The following is a 17,559-nucleotide window of genomic DNA, read 5'->3' as shown; positions in this document are numbered from 1 at the left end:
TAACACCGGGGGAAAACAACTGCTCTATCAGAGGTCCTATCGTAAAGTGGGTTTAGTCTAGCTGAGACATAATCTTACTGCCTTCCTAAGCTTAAAAAGTGCATCCTGTCCTGTCACGGTGACAACAACTCACCCTAGTAAGGTTAAGGTGAACAGAAACTTGCATTATGTCCTTTGACACAGCCCCATGCATTGTGGCGGGGGCGGGGGGGGATTCCCTTTCCCATCGAATGTAGCTTATTTATTTATTTACTTGAGATGAATCCTTGTTGCCTCAAGAGTTTTCCCCCCTCAGAGATAATAGCAGTGGCTCCCGATGGATCCATTTGTTGCCGTGGTGATGTGCCCACTCCTTTTGTTGGCTCGCCTCTACTTCAATAAGCCCCTTCCTGTCATCAGCCCGGTGAAAATGTCTGCAAGTTCTTCAGAGCTAATAAACAGCATACATCATTCCTTTCATCTGATCACTATAGCGGGGCCTTGTGAGTGAGTGTGGAGCATGAATCGTACAGCTGCACTAATGGAACTCTGAAGAATGAGCCCCTGAGTCAGCAGCATGAGTGCATAAGAGGGCCATAACCTCTTCCCCCTTGTCCCAAACTCAAAGTGCTGGGACGCAGAAAGGACCACAAATAGCTGTACCTTGTTTGAACATTAGGGTATTAATCCAGCTGGGTAGCCATTATTTGTTTCAAAACAGTATTTAGAGCCATCCTAGTAGCTCAGAATGGTATTTTTGAAGATAGCCCAGTTGACTAAAATTGTCCTGTGTTGGTTTTGTCTTCTCCTCCCCCAGGAATGAGATGGAAAGGCACTTCCTGGAGCTACTTCAGTTTAATATTAATGTTCCCGCCAGTGTGTATGCCAAATACTACTTTGACCTTCGCTCCTTAGCAGATGACAACAACCTGAATTTTCTATTCACTCCTCTTAGCAAAGAAAGAGCACAGAACTTAGAGGTAAGGCTGTGAAATCACTAACTGGGGTTTTCTGTCAGCCACCGAAGCCACATCTGTAGCTAAATTATATTAAGCAGTGATTAGGAAAATGGAAAGCTGTTAACAGTTTGAAGAGCTTATTAACCCGTTGGCATCATATTTCCTGTGTCTTTTATGGTTTATACAGGGATCTCACATTATAAAAAAAAATTGTCTCTTCTGTAACCATAATTCAGAATACTTTAAATCATATTTAATCTGTTCTTAATGGTTTTCCATTTGAACCTCTACACTTAACATATAACCATACATTAATAATTTCTTAAAATTGTATCCCTAATCATATGTACCTACATAATCTACTTACCACTCTTAACTGTCTTTTTTTTTATATATATAATTGATGTTTTGGACTATTTCTACTGTCTTGATTTTTTAAATAAATAAATTTATTTATTTATGGCTGCATTGGGTCTTCGCTGCCGCACGCGGGCTTTCTCTAGCTGCGGCGAGCGGGGTCTACTCTTCATTGCGGTGCGCGGGCTTCTCATTGCAGTGGCTGCCCTTATTGCAGAGCACGGGCTCTACAGCCCAGGCTCAGTAGTTGTGGCGCACGGGCTTAGTTGCTCCTCGGCATGTGGGATCTTCCCGGACCAGGGCACAAACCCGCGTCCCCCGCATTGGCAGGCAGATTCTTAACCACTGTGCCACCAGGGAAGTCCCTCTTAACTGTTTTTTACGCAGCTTGCAGTTCGTGTGTGTGTGTGTGTGTGTGTGTGTGTGTGTGTGTGTGTGTGTATCACAGTTCAGTCCCATGAGTTTATTAGACAAAGCATCGGTGGCTAACCTGAGAGACCTATACTTGGAAGGTAAAATGTGGGTTCAGATACTGGATGTAGAAAGTACATGAGTTTTTAATGTAAATGGTAACGTACATGGAACAAAGTAGTATTTATGGCTTATGATTTTTGGTGGGTATACAGCAAAATTCACAACTGAAATGAACACATTTAAAATTGATACTTTCTGTGGTACCTTGGTGGTACTTTAGAATAAGATGTTTTTCTACCATAAGTTATGTGCAAGTGAAATAGCACCTTTCAGCGCTTCAGTCATTAGACCTCTCCTACCTTCAGCACATACCTACCTCATTAAAATTTTCTTAGAGTATGTAATAACTAATGAAAATTGAATAGAAGTTGAATAGCTGAGTAAACACTGATTTTGCCCAAGTGTATGTCCATTACGTTTAAGGATCAAGTGTGTAGGTAACAGATGATATTGCTATTAGGAGCCTATCATTAGGAACCCAATTTTTAAGTAACTCCAAGTTATTAGGGCAAGTTATCCCTTGCCCCAGCAATCTAATCATAGCCCTTAAAGGTTATCACCTTAGAGAATTGTCAGTTAGTGTAGATATCAGCTATCCAAAGTAGCAGTAACTATGAACTATCTAAACGAATGTAGATGTGTGCCTTATCAATGATGCTTTTTTGTTTTTTTAAGGTCCGAACATTTTTTTTTCCCCTAATTGTACCTATGTTCTACCTGATTGACTTTCCTAGGCCATTTCCAGATTGTGTGAAGACAAATACAAAGACTTGTGTAGAGCTGCTATGAGAAGGTCTTTCAGCGCTGATAATTTCATTGGTATTCAGCGCTCCAATGCCATCCTCTCTTAAGGGAGAAGTGAGGGGTTGTAACATCATAAACCCCTCGTAACAAGGACTGGAGAAATATCACCTCTCCTGCTCAGAAACCAGCAAAGTTAGTATTTTCACCTTAAAGAAAGACATTGAATTCAAGAGACTCATGGACAAGCGAAGATTATGCTGCAGGAAAGAATGGGACCTCGTCAATGTAACACACTCTTCTGTCCTTTTTAATGTAAACAGAGTTACAAAAACCACTCCAAAGCGAAAAGCTCCCAATCCACGCACAAATATCTGCTTACTGTGTAGGCCGATAGCTGTGAACTATGTGAGGTTTTTTAATTAATAGTTTAAATTTTTAGACTTTAAAGACACTAACTATATAATTTTTCCTGTTTTTCTTGCCTCACTGTCCGATACTGCTGCATATTCCTTTAGAATCAGTGCAGTATTACCATTAAAAAATGTGACTCCTCTAACAACTCATAAAGCCAAACTTAGGAACAGACTGTTGTAGCATCGTTAGGTTTTGAAGGGTTCTTCCTCCCTACTATACCACTGAAGCTGCTAGTCATTATTGGCAATCAGTTTAAACCAAAAAGCTGCTGAATAACACTTGTCATCCACATTCTTTGCAGGCAGTACTTATTAGCATATTAGCATGTTTGGGATCATAAACAGAGAAAGTAGGTTATTTACTTCTATTGGGTCCGTGCTGCATTTCTTGTTAACTATGATGGTGCTTCTGATTTTGTGATGATTTTCCTCTTTGTTACATACTTGTATTAAAGGATATTTTCATAATTCCAGCCAACATGGTGGTCCAGTAATTAACAAGCCGGCAGTGAACTAGAAGGTGTCCCAGAAGTCTCAGTGAAATTGCAAGCCTGAATATAGTGTGCTTGGATACTCCAGAACACTGTTGCAGAATTATAAATGCTACAGACTGGCAAAACGTCACTTGCAAGTTTAATCGAATTTCTTCTAAACTCATTTAGGTTTGTAAATTTTAAACATTAAGCTTTTAATATTAATGTTCTGTTTCAGCCCCTCTTGAGGATAGCAAACAATGGGCTGAAATAAAAAATTAAGAGCTTAAGGTCAGAATGGCCATCATCAAAAAATCTACAAACGTGCTTGCTTCGGCAGCACATATACTAAAATTGGAACGATACAGAGAAGATTAGCACAGCCCATGCGCAAGGATGACAGGCAAATTCGTGAAGCGTTCCATATTAAAAAAATTAAAATCTACAAACTATAAATGGAGAGGGTGTGGAGAAAAGGGAACCCTCTTGCACTGTTGGTGGGAATGTAAATTGATACAGCCACTATGGAGAACAGTATGGAGGTTCCTTAAAAAACTAAAAATAGAACTACCATATGACCCAGCAATCCCACTGCTGGGCATATACCTGGAGAAAACCATAATTCAAAAAGATACATGCACCCCAATGTTCATTGCAGCACTATTTACAATAGCCAGGACATGGAAGCAAGCTAAATGTCCATCAACAGAGGAATGGGTAAAGAAGATGAACATATATACAATGGAATATTACTCTGCCATAAAAGAAACGAAATTGAGTTATTTGTAGTGAGGTCATACAGAGTGAAGTAAGTCAGAGAAAAACAAATACCGTGTGCTAACACATACATATGGAATCTAAAAAAGAAAAAAAGGTTGTGAAGAACCTAGGGGCAGGACAGGAATAAAGATGCAGACATAGAGAATGGACTTGAGAACACGGGGAGGGGGAAGGGTAAGCTGGGACGGAGTGAGAGAGTGGCATGGACATATACAGACTACCAAATGTAAAATAGATAGCTAGTGGGAAGCAGCCGCGTAGCACAGGGAGATCAGCTGGGTGCTTTGTGACCACCTAGAGGGGTGGGATAGGGAGGGTGGGAGGGAGATGCAAGAGGGAGGAAATATGGGGATATATGTATACGTACAGCTGATTCACTTTGTTACAAAGCAGAAACTAACACACCACTGTAAAGCAATATTATACTCCAATAAAGATGTTAAAAATAATGAGTTTAGAAGAAATTCAATTAAACTTTCAAATGATGTTTTGTAAGTTTGTGGCATTTACACTTCTACAAGTTTCAAAGCTTAAAATTGCACTAAGACTTTAGGGGATACCTTGTATCTTCATAGACCTGCCCATCTCTTTCTAAAGTAGTCCTTTGCAAGCCTGGGCCGCTTACCTGCTTGATCACCTAAGTTTCTTTTTTCTAGATTTGGTAAAGGAATTATGAACACCAGTGTTAATTCACATGTAATAAATTGAAAGGAACTGGACCCTAATAGTAGTGATAGAGTAAGTGATACGAAACAGCTTTTCTATCCTATGTGTTAACCTGGCTGTAGGTGTCTCACTTCAAGTTCTGCTATTTAAGAGGAATCATGTAAAACCTTAGGAACCCTTACCTCAGGCTTTAAAAGGCAGGGAGGTCCAGTAATCAGTCTTTTAGGAGATTGGTAACGATGTCACCTAAACTTGAAATGTTAAAAAAAAAAAAAGTTAGTGTTCTCAAGTATGTGAAATCTTTCTCCTCCTACCTTCTCAAATGTAATCCTAGGAATTTTGCCTGTAAACAAAGCATTTCTGGGCCAGAAATACTTTCTCTCTTTATAGCAAGGCTTCACATTATATTGAGTGCTGCAGGTTCCATCATTTTTAAAGGACAGAGACATAAATGATAAATTACGGTATATAAAATATTACAATCTACCACCTCAAAAAATACTGTTTATGGAGTTTGGAGCTTCAAATACTGATTGCAGTTTTATTTTGAAAAGAATGCTACAACTTATGTGGTTTTTCTTCCTCATGTTTATATTAAAAGAAAAGCTAATAAACTCTATTTTAATTAAAACATATGGCTACTGTATTTGTAACACTTCTCACTATTCACATAACAACTCTGTCTAACTCAAATGTTTTCAATCAGCTCTGATAGTCGGGCCTTAAAGCATTTTCAAACTAACCATAAGTTGTTTTGACCCCTGCCTTTAGTTAAGATGTAGTCATTTATTTCTTCAGCTTACGCTCTTTTCAACCTGAAGATAATCTAACTTAAAATCACTGGCTACAGTGCTCGGTGGCATAATGCATTAGATGGCATTTTTTAATTGTTTGTTATGGTGCCAAGATGGAAATGCACATTGAAAGATAAAAGTAGGTAAATACACAGAGAAAGGAATTACAGGGATACTGTAGAATCAGAACTTGAGTTGTTTGAGGGCTTCAAGCAATTGAACAGGAAAGAAAATGGAAGAACAGGATCAGAACTTGAGTTGTTTGAGGGCTTCAAGCAATTGAACAGGAAAGAAAATGGAAGAACAGGAAGCAGTAGAATTGTGGTTGCTGTTAAGAGGGTGACTTTTTTTTTTTTTTTGCGGTACGCGGGCCTCTCACTGCTGTGGCCTCTCCCTTTGCGGAGCACAGGCTGCGGATGCGCAGGCCCAGCGGCCATGGCTCACGGGCCCAGCCACTCCGCGGCATGTAGGGATCCTCCCGGACTGGGGCACGAACCCGTGTCCCCTGCATCGGCAGGCAGACTCTCAACCACTGCGCCACCAGGGAAGCCCCTAAGAGGGTGACTTTTAAACAAACCACGTAATTTGACTTTAACATGCTATTTCACTTACATTCAGTTGGAAACATACCAGATCTCTAAAGTTTCTTTTAGACCCTAGCCACTGCACTTGAGCAATATTCCATCAGTCCTGATAGTATTGCCATGTTTTCATCCACCTTAATTACCTTCCTAAGGTCAGACCTTTAACTTTGTTCTTGTTGCTGACTAGGAGAAATGATCTTACTTAGTACAGAAGGGAAAAAAATCTATCACAAGTCACTGTTTATATCAATAGTTTGCACCGCGTAATAATATGCCAGTTACTAAGCAGAAATGCTGACATATCTCGAGTGGTCGAAGGTTTAAAACAAAAAAAAATTGGGGGTAGGAACATTGGACATGACTGTAGCTTCAAGAACAAGTTGGTAGAATAAGGAGAATCACTAAAAATTGCTTTTTCCCTTCAGCTTTAATTCTAGAGGCAATACAGCCATTTTAATAAATGGGAAATTGAGGCAAATTAAGGTAAAAATTTAAACATCACTGAAAGTAGGTTCTCCAACAAATATGGGGCATGGAAACTAGTTACTAATAGGGTGGCAACTATGGCATTTTTTTCCAGGATTTTATACCTAGGAAGGGTTTGTTCCCTAAAGTAGTAAGACTATAAAAGAATATCTGACTACCTGAACTCAAATTTTATTTTTTCGCTTTTTAAAAAAATTTTTTTTTCTCTAGTGGAATACTGACAGCTGTGCAATTTTAACTCTGGTATATCGTGAACTGAACTTCATTCTTTACAAGGAAAAGACAGAGGTTTGAAATGTATGTTTGAACCAAATTAAATTGCCGTTTTTGTATGTTAAATTCATATGGTTGACCCTAAGACAACTTCTTAGGGCCCAGTGTTTCTGGTTAAGAGAAATTTTTCCACCCTGTATCAGATCCCATCATGACCCTATTCTTTGACATTTACTCCTAATGTACCCTGTATGCCCGTTATTGAAATTCAACAGCACTAAATCCTAGTTTTACAACAGGCCAAGTTTCATTTCTTAGTTTTCCCATTCTATAAAATATACCATTCTTTGATTTTTGAAAAATGCTGAAGCCAGTATTTACTGGAAAACAACTCACTCTGTATTCAGGTTATGCAATGTTTTCGAAAATGTTTACCTATAGCGTGTAGGTTAGCTAAAATCTTTCATCACCCAAGCCTTCTCTCTAACCACATGTAAAATGACTACGACTGTTCCCTCACCCAGAAGCCGCATTCTTGAGTATAGAGCTATTTGGTAAAGCACTGGACAGCTGGTAGGGGCTCTCCCAGAGGTAAGTGCTAATTTCTACGCAGAATCTGTAGATTACACCCAGCATCTATCAATCAAGTTAAGGATTAGATCACCTAAAATCTTAACTGTTAGCCACTTACCAACCTGGCCAGCCTGACACCTTGCCAGCAAGAATACAAAAGATCTAGGAGCCCTTCAGAGACACCTGGTCCCTTGTACACAGGTGCAACCTGTTTGGCTTCTGAGGCAATTTCCACTAGTCCATTTTAAATGGGTTTGGCAGATGAGATAACATGCACTTCATGTGAAACAAATGTTATGAATACCAGTTTATGGTTTAGGGTCTCTAACATGCAGAAAAAACCAGGAAAGTGAAGTAATACAGAAATTAGAAATCCAGAGTCAAATGGAAAGAGGTTAATGTTCTTTAAAAAAAAAAAAAAGGAACAGGTTAGGTGATGACTAACTGCTGTGAGGGCAGCTAAGTAATTTGAATGTGATTAGAGACAGCCTCAGAACCTAAGGTCCTCAAGAATATGTCGACCTCTACTTCAAGACCTCAAATTACTCTGCTAGCTTTTTCTTACAACATCTATTCCTTCATCTTACCATTCTCAATTCTACTGACCTTTACATCTAGCTCCTCAGATGGTGGCCCTTTATCTCCTCACTGGGGGAACCGACTCTTCCAAACACAGGGCGTCAGTGTTTCGTCCACCTCCCGCTGCACTCTCTCAGCAAGGTCATCTCAGCTTCACCCTTTGACTTTCTGCTCGTGTCCAATGTGGCAGTGCTTGATGTTGGTTACTACTATGACCCATTTCTAAAACATTATCACCAGGTTCCAGGAAATACAGGATTTATATGTCTCACAGGCTAACTGGCCCCTGGTAATCCCCTTTAATCAACTACTTGAGCCCTCCTGTGTTCCCACAAAGTAGTTGTTCCCAATTTGCTGCCCTCACTCCCCTGATCTGCCCACAACCCTAGATGTATCTCCTCAGGCTAGGCAGCAACCCCACCTTCCGAACTCCAAAACTCATTTCATCTGGCATTAGGAATAGATGCCTCACTTCTTAAGGTAACCCCTCTCATCTAAGGGAGAGGATTCCATCCCGACTGTTCAAGTCAAATTTCTATATCCAACCCCACCACCACCAGGATGGTGGTGAGGATGGGGCAATTTGACCTTCCTCAGCCCTTGACATGTCCTAGTGTTTCTCAAGATGTGGTCTCCAGACCACACCTGCCTCTCATGGGCTGAAAGTCCCTGTAAGAAATGAAGCTTCTCTAAATGCAATGTGGAATCCTAGAACAGATAAAGAACATCAGTGGAAAATCTGGTGAAATCCAAATGAAGTCTGGAGTTAACAGTAGTGCGTTAATGTTGACTTCTTAGTTTAACAAATGTGCTATGATAATATGTTAATATTAGGGCAAAATGGATATATCTTTGCAACTTTTCTGTAAGCCTAAAATAATTCTAAAAGTTTACTAAAACAGAACAAAAAGACCTAATTCTTGGATCCCAAATTAATCTCAATTCCTGGAGCTGAAGCCTGGGAATCTACATTTCTAATAGAAACCCCAAATGATTCTTATGCAGACACAAATTTGAAACCTCATCTTTCAATTCCCTTTCCATTCCACGCCTGAATGGCTGCTTCCTCCTCGTTTTACTTACCTTAACCTGATTTAATCTTTTAGATCCTCTCAACCCTAAAATATAAGTACTATCATTATCCCCCTTTCACAGATGAGAAAGTACTAAGATGAAGTACACAAATGAAGTACTAAGAGCTTAAGTAATTTGTTCAGGATCAACAGCCCATGAATGATGGAGCTGGGAGTTGAATCCCTAATCAGTCTAGCTCCCAAGTCTATGCACAGAACCATTCTACTTCCGCTCATTCTGTTGCACGTAAGAGCTCTGTAACTAAATCACTAAAAGAAGCATTATTACCTATTTCTCCAACTTCCTAAGTCAAACAGTGCCCCCCTTTCCCACTGGGGGGAATGAACAATGAGAAAGCATTGGGAAGATGTGCCAACTAGAGACCTGTACGGGTAAGGCACAGTGGCTCTTGCACCAGGATGCAGCTCAGCTGCTGTATTTTCTGTTCTCCCAAATGCCTTAACATGTACCAATCTCACAGTACTCACTTGGATGCTGAATTAATTATCTCAGGTTTACTAAGCATCTGTCCAGATTGTCAGGGAAGTGCCGACTCTAAATCAATTTACAGTTGGCCCTCCGTATCCACAGGTTCTGCATCAGTGGATTCAACCAACCATGGATTGAAAATATTTAGGGAAAAAAATTTCAGAAAGTTACAGAAAGCAAAACTTGAATTGGCCGCACACCACCAACCATTTGCATTATATTTACAACTACTTAGGATTTGTATTTGGTATTATAAGTAATCTAGACATGACTTAAAGTATAAAGGAGGGTGCGGGGGAAGATGGGAGGTTGTGCGTAGGTTATATGCAAATACTGCACCGTTTTATGTAAGGGACTTGAGCATCCATGGATTTCGGTATGGGGCGGCACGGGGGGAGGGAGACTACTGGAACCAATTACCCACAAATACAGAGGGAGAACCATATATCCTCTTATCTTATCTGGGTTCCCTGACTTGTATTTAGACCTTAATACAAAGTTGTGGATCTAACTGCTGAATGATAAAGTTTTGGGGGTTTCTGACTGCAAACCAGACACACACAAGAGCAGCACTTCTATCCAAATTGCTTCAGTACAGAGTATAGATGGAGGGTTGATAAAATAGAACACAATCTCAGGCAATGTCTCTGTTCTTACATGTATTTTCCTTCATTTCTTCAAGTGCATCATGAAACAATCACAGGATCAGCAGGAGAAACCTATGAAGTATATTCAGGTAAAACATGTTTTCATTAGTTCTCCTTCTGGTGATTGGAATTTCCTTGATTTTATTATCAATAAAAACATTGCCACTTATATTCAAAGTACATCTGAGAAATCTGATCATGAAATTAGAATGCACATACCTCCTTCAGATACTCTTAGAAAACAGTGTCTCTCCATAAAAGCATGAGAAAAATACTTGTACAGCATCTTGTTTGCTTTACCATTGCTTTAATGCACTTTAAAATTTATCTACATGAATTGGGAACAAAGAAACAAAAATAGACATTTCTTTGTTTTTCATAAATAACTACTCTCCATATTTGATAAAAATCTCAAAGCATTAGTTTAACTTCCCACAAATATAATACATACAATTTTTTTTTTCTGAAATAATAAGGTCAGCAAATTAAGTATCTTGACACTAATATAACCACATACAACTGCTTTTCTACTGACTTCCAGGAACAAAACAAAAACAGAAAACTTCTTATCAAGATGCTCTGGGTTTCCTTTTGCTAGTGTTAGGGACCCTGGAATTATAATCACCTGCCAGTAATAATTTTATAGATTCTAGTTGATTGTCTACAAATAAAATATCGCTGGCTCTGCTTTGAGTTCTGGATTTGACATGACACTGACAATACCGCATGGGACAGGCACTACACATACACGGAAATCAGAAAAAGTATTGAATGCCCTGGACTCGAACTACTGACTCAGTATGTGCCTCATTTGGCTCAGTAATAAATTCACCTGCACCAAACCCGTATCAAAAGTCACTATATCTCTCATATATATAATATATATTATTTATATACACACCCACAACACATACATACTATACATACAGTTTGTAACAACATGAAGTAATATCGTCTTCAAATGATGTACCACAGACTGAAATAAATCCTGTTAATTGTCATCAAGCTGCTAGAAGCTTTTGAGAGTTCTGAGCCAGGTTACTTACTTTCATCCTGCCTACCCTTCATTCACCCTGCTTTAATGTCTTGGTAGCTTTTGCTTTCAAAACCACCCTCCTCAACCTAGGTGTATTTCTTTCCCAGGATCACTTGATTGGACTTTGGAGGCAAGAAAGGGCATGCAGGGGGAGCAGGAAATCCTCAGCCACTGTACCTCACACCTGCCTAGATTTGTGATGTTCTCTATCCTGTTGGCCACATTCGGTGTTAGAAAGCAGTTATTCAAAGCTTTGTCCCTCCTACCCACCTTGGTCTTTCTGTAGAGCACAAAAGTGAAAGAAGCCTCTTTAGCAGGGGTAGCAGTTCATTAAAATATACAACTACATTTCCTAGCTCTGGGGTTCCCATTCTGTACTTGAGACTGCAGGTCACGGATGCTGTTATTAAGGTGCGGTGTGGGATCCATGAGGTTTTCTCCTGGCAGCCGGTGTCAGGATTAGTGCAGCCCTAGCCCAGGAGGAAACGGCCTAATGAATACCAACTTGGAAACAGTGCTGTCAGCACATTATTTAAGCTTGTACATCGCTCACAATTACACACAACACACACACAGGCTTAGCACTGGAAATGACTACGAGAAAACATGACAAAGGTTTGCAAGGATAAACCAATAAGGCACTGAGAATACTTATTTTTAGCCAATTTAGACAACTTCAAAGTGTGAGGTTAAGAATATAAATTAAAACAACTTCCTAAGTCTTGTCAACTGATTTACTGAGAAGTCACATATTAGTTCCTTCTAAATCTTTACCCCCTAAAATCTATGACGGGAGACGCTGCTTACAATTGAACCATGAAAGGGACAGCCCAAAAGCTGCACCTGTGAAACTAAACTGGGCCTTAAATCCTTCCTAAAATCACAGAGCTGGCTGTGAAGAAGTTGCTAAACCAACCCACAACCTTTCATTTTGTAATTGTTTTCATGAGTACGGATTGTTTGCCTAATAAAAATAAAAATCAGAAGAAAACAGCACATGAGATGGAAATAGGGGGCGACCATAAATAGATGGGCTTCTCTGCCCTGGGTAGCAGGAGGGGTGGTTGAGGTAAAACTTGAGGGAAGCAGGTGGGCTTCATCTTTGAGGTAAGGGAGGGGGAGAGCAGCGGTGAAAACAGAGGCTGAAAACAGAGGCAGCTCTGAGAGTTGGCCTGGACCTAGATCTCCAAATGCATTACCTGTATTGCCTCTCCTTGGCTTGGTATCCTGTGTCTTAACTGTCTTTTTTTTTTTTTTTTTTAAGTAAATTGGTTGTTCTTTTTAGGTTTGGTATGTTGCCAAAATGAAAAATAGTTGTTTTAAAAGGAAGAATTAAATCACTTCAACCACATCATCCCACAACTTTTAGATACATTCTGCGTCATCTTTACACTCCTCCACAAAAAAAAAAAAAGGAAGAGGAAAAACCCAAATTAGTCACAATGACCTAAGGCAGCAGAATAATCTATGTACTTTCTGGGAAGACATGTTAACTGAGGGAAGAGGTCAAGGTGATCTGAAAAGTTCCTCATTTGAAAAACAAGAGAGGAACTGGCCCTCAGGCAGGGGATCTATTTCAAGGTTCTAAGAAGCTTCTTCTGAACAAGTAGAGGAATTAGATGTGCAAAAAGTTCTGTAGCTCTGTGTACAAGGTTTTGTCGAATATACTGACATTTTGATTCAGAGGATGAGTGTGTAAGAGCAGTGCATTTTTATAAACGTGAATAGCTTTTGAAAGTCCATGAAAACTATAACACCAGGCTTCTTTCCACCAGCAAAGTGCTTAAATCCACTATGGAAAGTATACACTTGTTTACTTAATATCCATAATGTAAAAACTGGCCTGGGCTTAAATCTGACTTTTCCAACTTTGGTATAAATGAACCGCAAACCCCTACACTTGTTTCTCTAGGGAGACATTCCCAAATTTTAATTGTTTTTGCCATTTTAGCTTCTTAAATTTTGTTCCCACTCAGTCCTGGTCACTGGTATTCTGCTGGCCAATGCACTGTCACCCCCTTCCCCAGTAATGGCCTCACACTCTTCTTGAATGAATGGTTAAATAGATTAGGAAAGCAAACAGAATTTTTAACAGTAAAGTATGTGTGCGTGGTGTGTGTACGTGTGTATTCATCAATACATAGGCTTTCATATATAAGTGAGGGAATGGTTCAACAGATTAGAAAAGTAAACAGAATTCTCTAACAGTAAAGTGTGTGCTCATCACTATATAGGCTTTCTCAGAAGAGGAGGAAGAGAAAAATATATTGAGGCGAGGGGGGTGGGGGGAACAGCTTTCCTTTTGCTACACTGATCCATGTTTGAAAAGCTTATGCAAGGGTGTTATGGGTTTCATTTGTTTCCAGAGGCCGCAGAGAGCAGTGTCTCGATGCTTTTGGAATATCTGGCTGTAATCTAGTCCAAAGTCCAGGGACACTTATTTTCCCTCATCGCTGCCAGTATTTGTTCACAGGTAGCCAGCCTCCCTCCCCCCCCGTTCAAGCACCTCATTCAAGGGTGGGTGTGGTTTCTAATCACAGCCCTCCAGGAGAGGAGGAATAAGAAAAGCAAAAAGACTGTTTAACATGATAAAGGAGGTGGGAAGGTGGGGGGGGGGGGTGGAGCAGATAAGACAGGTGTTGGAAATTTACTTAATTACAGGAGTTATATCCATTTTAGTCCTTAAATGTAAAAAGGAACCCCCTTCAGCACTATCGCTAAGTCCTTCCAGAAGAAGGAAGTGGGTTTATTTTTACCAAAGTTTTAACACAAGTTTTAAAAAGTGGCATCACCAAAGCCTATTAAGAACCACTCACTATAGATGTTAAAAAAAAAAAAAAGAACCACCCACTCCTCAGGCACAAAGCTGCCATCTTAACAGTCTAGAATTCAAGTTCAACCAATCACCATCCCTTAGGTTCGCATTCTTCCAAATATTTATTCCGGACACTGCAATGCTACCTCTAACTTATTCAAGCAAAGCTGGCACTGTTAAGAACGAGAATGATTACAAGTACTATAGAAAAGAAACCGAAGCTTGCTAAACGAAGCTAGGACGGACACATTAGAATCTCTAAACATTGCCTAACCTTGTCACTTTCCGGAGGCCCTAACCACATTATGCTACCCCCCTCCTTGGTATGACTTAGGGTGTCCCCTAACTTAGGAACTATAAACAGGGACAAGCAGCTCACCTTAAAGCATCTTGGACACTTTAAGCAGTGGAAGGAGAAACAACCTGGAAAAGCACACGGAACAACTTCCCAGTCACAGCAACTTTCACTGTTCACATTATTTTTAAAGACAGAAGTATAGGAAATATACTTTCCCAATTTAGACCACCCAGTTCAAAGAAACCTGAACCAAGTGGAACTTCATTATAATGCCAACTTTAGGATTGTAAAGCCCCCAAAGCAAAGGTAAATTTTGTTGCCAAAATGCAACAAAGTTAAAAATTAAGAAAACTACATATAAATTAAAAACAGGGTTCCTCTTGAAAAGGCAGTAAGATAGAACAGACGTGAGCTGAGCCCCTTTGAGAAGTCCTGGGACAGGTACTCCCCTTGAAACGGTCCCTCTCCCCTCTCTCCAAGTTGCCCCGGGAGGGGGCATCAGCACCAAGAAGGTAAACGGAAGTGACCTTGGCAAAGCTACCAAACAAAACAACCTCCCTCCCTCAACTCCCGGCCCCGGTCCCGGTCCCTCGGCCTCGGCCTCCTCCTACACGTGCGACAGGGACACCTGCTTGTGATAGGCGGCGGCGGCGGCGGGGCCCGGCGGCGCGGTCCTGCCCGTGAGCGCTGCGCTCGCCTCGGCGTAGTCCCCCGCGGCCGTGGCGCCGCCGCTCTTGTGGCCCCGCCGCGGGCGGCAGCAGCAGCGGCTGGTGAAGCGCCGCCACGACTCCACAGTCTTGCCGGACCAAATCCAAACGCCCGACGTGATGCCCACCACAAGGCACATGAAGTACTTGAGCATGAGCACCCAGTACTCGGGCTTGGCGCGCGGCTGGCCAGAGTCCGGGCCGGGGCACGCGCAGGTGAGCGCAGCCTCCCAGCTCTCGCGATAGTGCTGTTCGTACAGGTAGCATGCTACCACGATGCTGGCTGGCACAGTGTAGAGCAGCGTGAAGATGCCGATGCGGATCATGAGCTTCTCCAGCTTGTCCGTCTTGGTGCCGCCCTGCTTGATGACGCTGCGGATGCGGAAGAGCGACACGAAGCCCGCCAGGAGGAAGAGCGTGCCCACCAGCAGGTAGAGCACCAGCGGGCCCAGCACGAAGCCGCGCAGCGAGTTCAGGTTCTGGTTCCCCACGTAGCAGATGCCGGCCACCGGGTCCCCGTCCACGGAGCTCAGTGCCAGCGCAGTGATGGACTTGACACTGGGGATGAGCCACGCGGCCAGGTGGAAGTACTGCGCATAGCCCGCAATGGCCTCGTTGCCCCACTTCATGCCAGCCGCCAAGAACCAGGTGAGCGACAGGATGACCCACCAGATGGAACTGGCCATGCCAAAGAAGTAGACCAGCAGGAAGACGACAGTGCACAGCGCAGGGCCCGTTGTCTCGTAGTGGATGTGGCTGTGCTCGCGGCTGCAGGCGACGCTGGCATGGCCCACGACCAGGCGCACCAGGAAGCCCAGAGACACGCACAGGTAGCAGGCTGACAGGAAGATGATGGGGCGCTCAGGGTAGCGGAAGCGTTCCATGTCTATTAAGAAGGTGGCCACCGTGGTGGAGGTGGAGATGAAGCACAGTACAGACCACAGGCCGATCCAGAAGGTGGCGAACGTGCGCTCGTCGGGGCTGAAGGACGGCTGGTAGCAGGGCACCGCGCAGTTGGGTACCTGGCCCGTCCTCACCTTGTTGTAAAGCGGGTGCGACTCCTTGAGAATGGGCACGAAGGGCTCGCGGCACTTGCACACCGACGGGCCCCCGGTGGCGCAGTCGCTCCCCGAGGCCGGCGACCCCGGCAGGCCTGAGTGGGTGGGCTTGGCCGGGAAGGGCCTGGGGGGCGCCGTGGTGGCCTCGCTGCGGTTGTAATCCATGCACAGGACCTCGGCGTCGCGGCCCAGCACCGGGAGGCGGTCGCAGCTCATGCGTTCCGGCCAGGCAAAGCCATACTGGCGCATGAGCGGCGAGCAGCCGGCCTTGGCGCGCTCGCACACCGAGCGGCAGGGCGGCAGCGGCTTGTGGTAGTCGGGCAGGCAGATGGGCGTGTACATGGAGCACAGGAAGAAACGCAGGTCCGGCGAGCAGTGGATCTCCACCAGCGGCCAGAACTGGTGCACCTCCAGACCCGCCTCGTCCTGCGTGTCGTGGTTGAACTGGTTGGGCATGTGCGTCAGGTTGTAGCCGATGCCGCGGCACATGGGCACTGTGATTTCCTGGCACACTGGGGCCTTGGAGGCGGCCGCCGCCCGGCCCGCCAGCTGCGCTAGGAGCAGCAGCAGCAGCGAAGGCGGCGCGGACGGGTCTGGCCGAGCCATAGCCCCCTCCCTCCCCTCGTCTCCCGCAGCCAGCGCGGGGCCAGCTCAGGCAGGGGAAACCGGGATCCGGGCTTCCCTCTCCGCCGACTTGTGTGGCGCCGGGACTGGCAACCTGTTGGTTTCTTTTTCTTTTAAAGAAATCCGTCCAAAGATAAACTGTTTCGGGAGGGCGCTGCCTCCGCAGGGAGCGCTCAGCTCTTCGCTGGAGAGGGCTGGGGAGGAACGGTTAGGGCTCCGATTCCAAGGAAAGTACTCTTTAAAAAAGAAGGTGGAGGAGAAGAAAAATTGCGACCACTCCCAAATAGAGAGGCGTCAACGGCGCAATCCCCGCAAGCGGTCTCCAAAACTCTAAGTTAACCTCTCTCCCTCCCCTCCCCTCCCACCTCCTGGAACCAAACTACAGACTCCCCGCCCCTCACCCCGCCTCCCTTCTCGCAGGGCCTGCCAGCCTGCACCCCAAGGTCAGAGCGCTCAGCCCCCGGGAAAAGGGCAGAGGGCCGGGAAAAGAACGGGGAGAAGGGGAAGGCGCGGGCTCTCACCTCTGAGGATCCCGAGAGAAGCAGATAGTCCGTAGCCAGCCTGGGCCCTCCGTCTCTGGGACACTTCGCTCAGAAACGCGACTCAGAGACAGGCTGGCATCGGGAAAGTTTGGCGATAGGCTGGGTACCCGAGGAGGCAGCACATGGCAGCAGGTGGGGGCGTCTCAGAGAGGGGGTCGCCCCCTGAACGAGGTCGCCGCAGACCGGTCATTCGCC

At 43.7% G+C, this 17,559-nt stretch overlaps 2 protein-coding genes and 1 non-coding gene across 6 annotated transcripts in view; 2 read left to right on the top strand and 1 right to left on the bottom strand.

The window, feature by feature from the left end:
- Positions 1 to 11,668, top strand: part of CCNYL1 (cyclin Y like 1) — a 42,974-nt gene extending 31,306 nt beyond the window's left edge. For 2 of the 4 annotated variants that reach the window (XM_060152209.1, XM_060152206.1), the window contains exons 9-11: positions 797 to 959; positions 10,320 to 10,373; positions 11,428 to 11,668. In XM_060152209.1, coding sequence (XP_060008192.1) covers positions 797 to 959; positions 10,320 to 10,373; positions 11,428 to 11,520 — 310 coding nt within the window. In that variant the 3' untranslated portion in view covers positions 11,521 to 11,668. Of the gene's footprint in view, positions 1 to 796; positions 960 to 2,503; positions 4,055 to 10,319; positions 10,374 to 11,427 lie in introns of those variants that run through there. The other 2 variants (XM_060152210.1, XM_060152208.1) reach the window with 1 other exon arrangement.
- LOC132522538 (U6 spliceosomal RNA) lies at positions 3,724 to 3,830 on the top strand. Its single transcript, XR_009541278.1, has one exon. It is a non-coding gene; the product is annotated as a U6 spliceosomal RNA (small nuclear RNA).
- A 2,308-nt stretch (positions 11,669 to 13,976) lies between the features above and the next one.
- Positions 13,977 to 16,804, bottom strand: FZD5 (frizzled class receptor 5). The gene has a single exon (XM_060151333.1). It carries the CDS (start codon positions 16,802 to 16,804, stop codon positions 15,041 to 15,043), a length of 1,764 nt encoding a protein of 587 aa, XP_060007316.1. The 3' UTR covers positions 13,977 to 15,040.
- Positions 16,805 to 17,559: the final 755 nt, after the last annotated feature.

Source organism: Lagenorhynchus albirostris, chromosome 6, assembly GCF_949774975.1.
Source record: "Lagenorhynchus albirostris chromosome 6, mLagAlb1.1, whole genome shotgun sequence".
Taxonomy (NCBI): Eukaryota; Metazoa; Chordata; class Mammalia; order Artiodactyla; family Delphinidae; genus Lagenorhynchus; species Lagenorhynchus albirostris.
This window is presented reverse-complemented; position numbering and strand designations above follow the sequence as displayed.

Excerpts from the sequence above, each read along its gene's own strand:
- FZD5 (XM_060151333.1), bottom strand. The coding sequence starts at position 16,804 with ATGGCTCGGCCAGACCCGTCCGCGCCGCCTTCGCTGCTGCTGCTGCTC.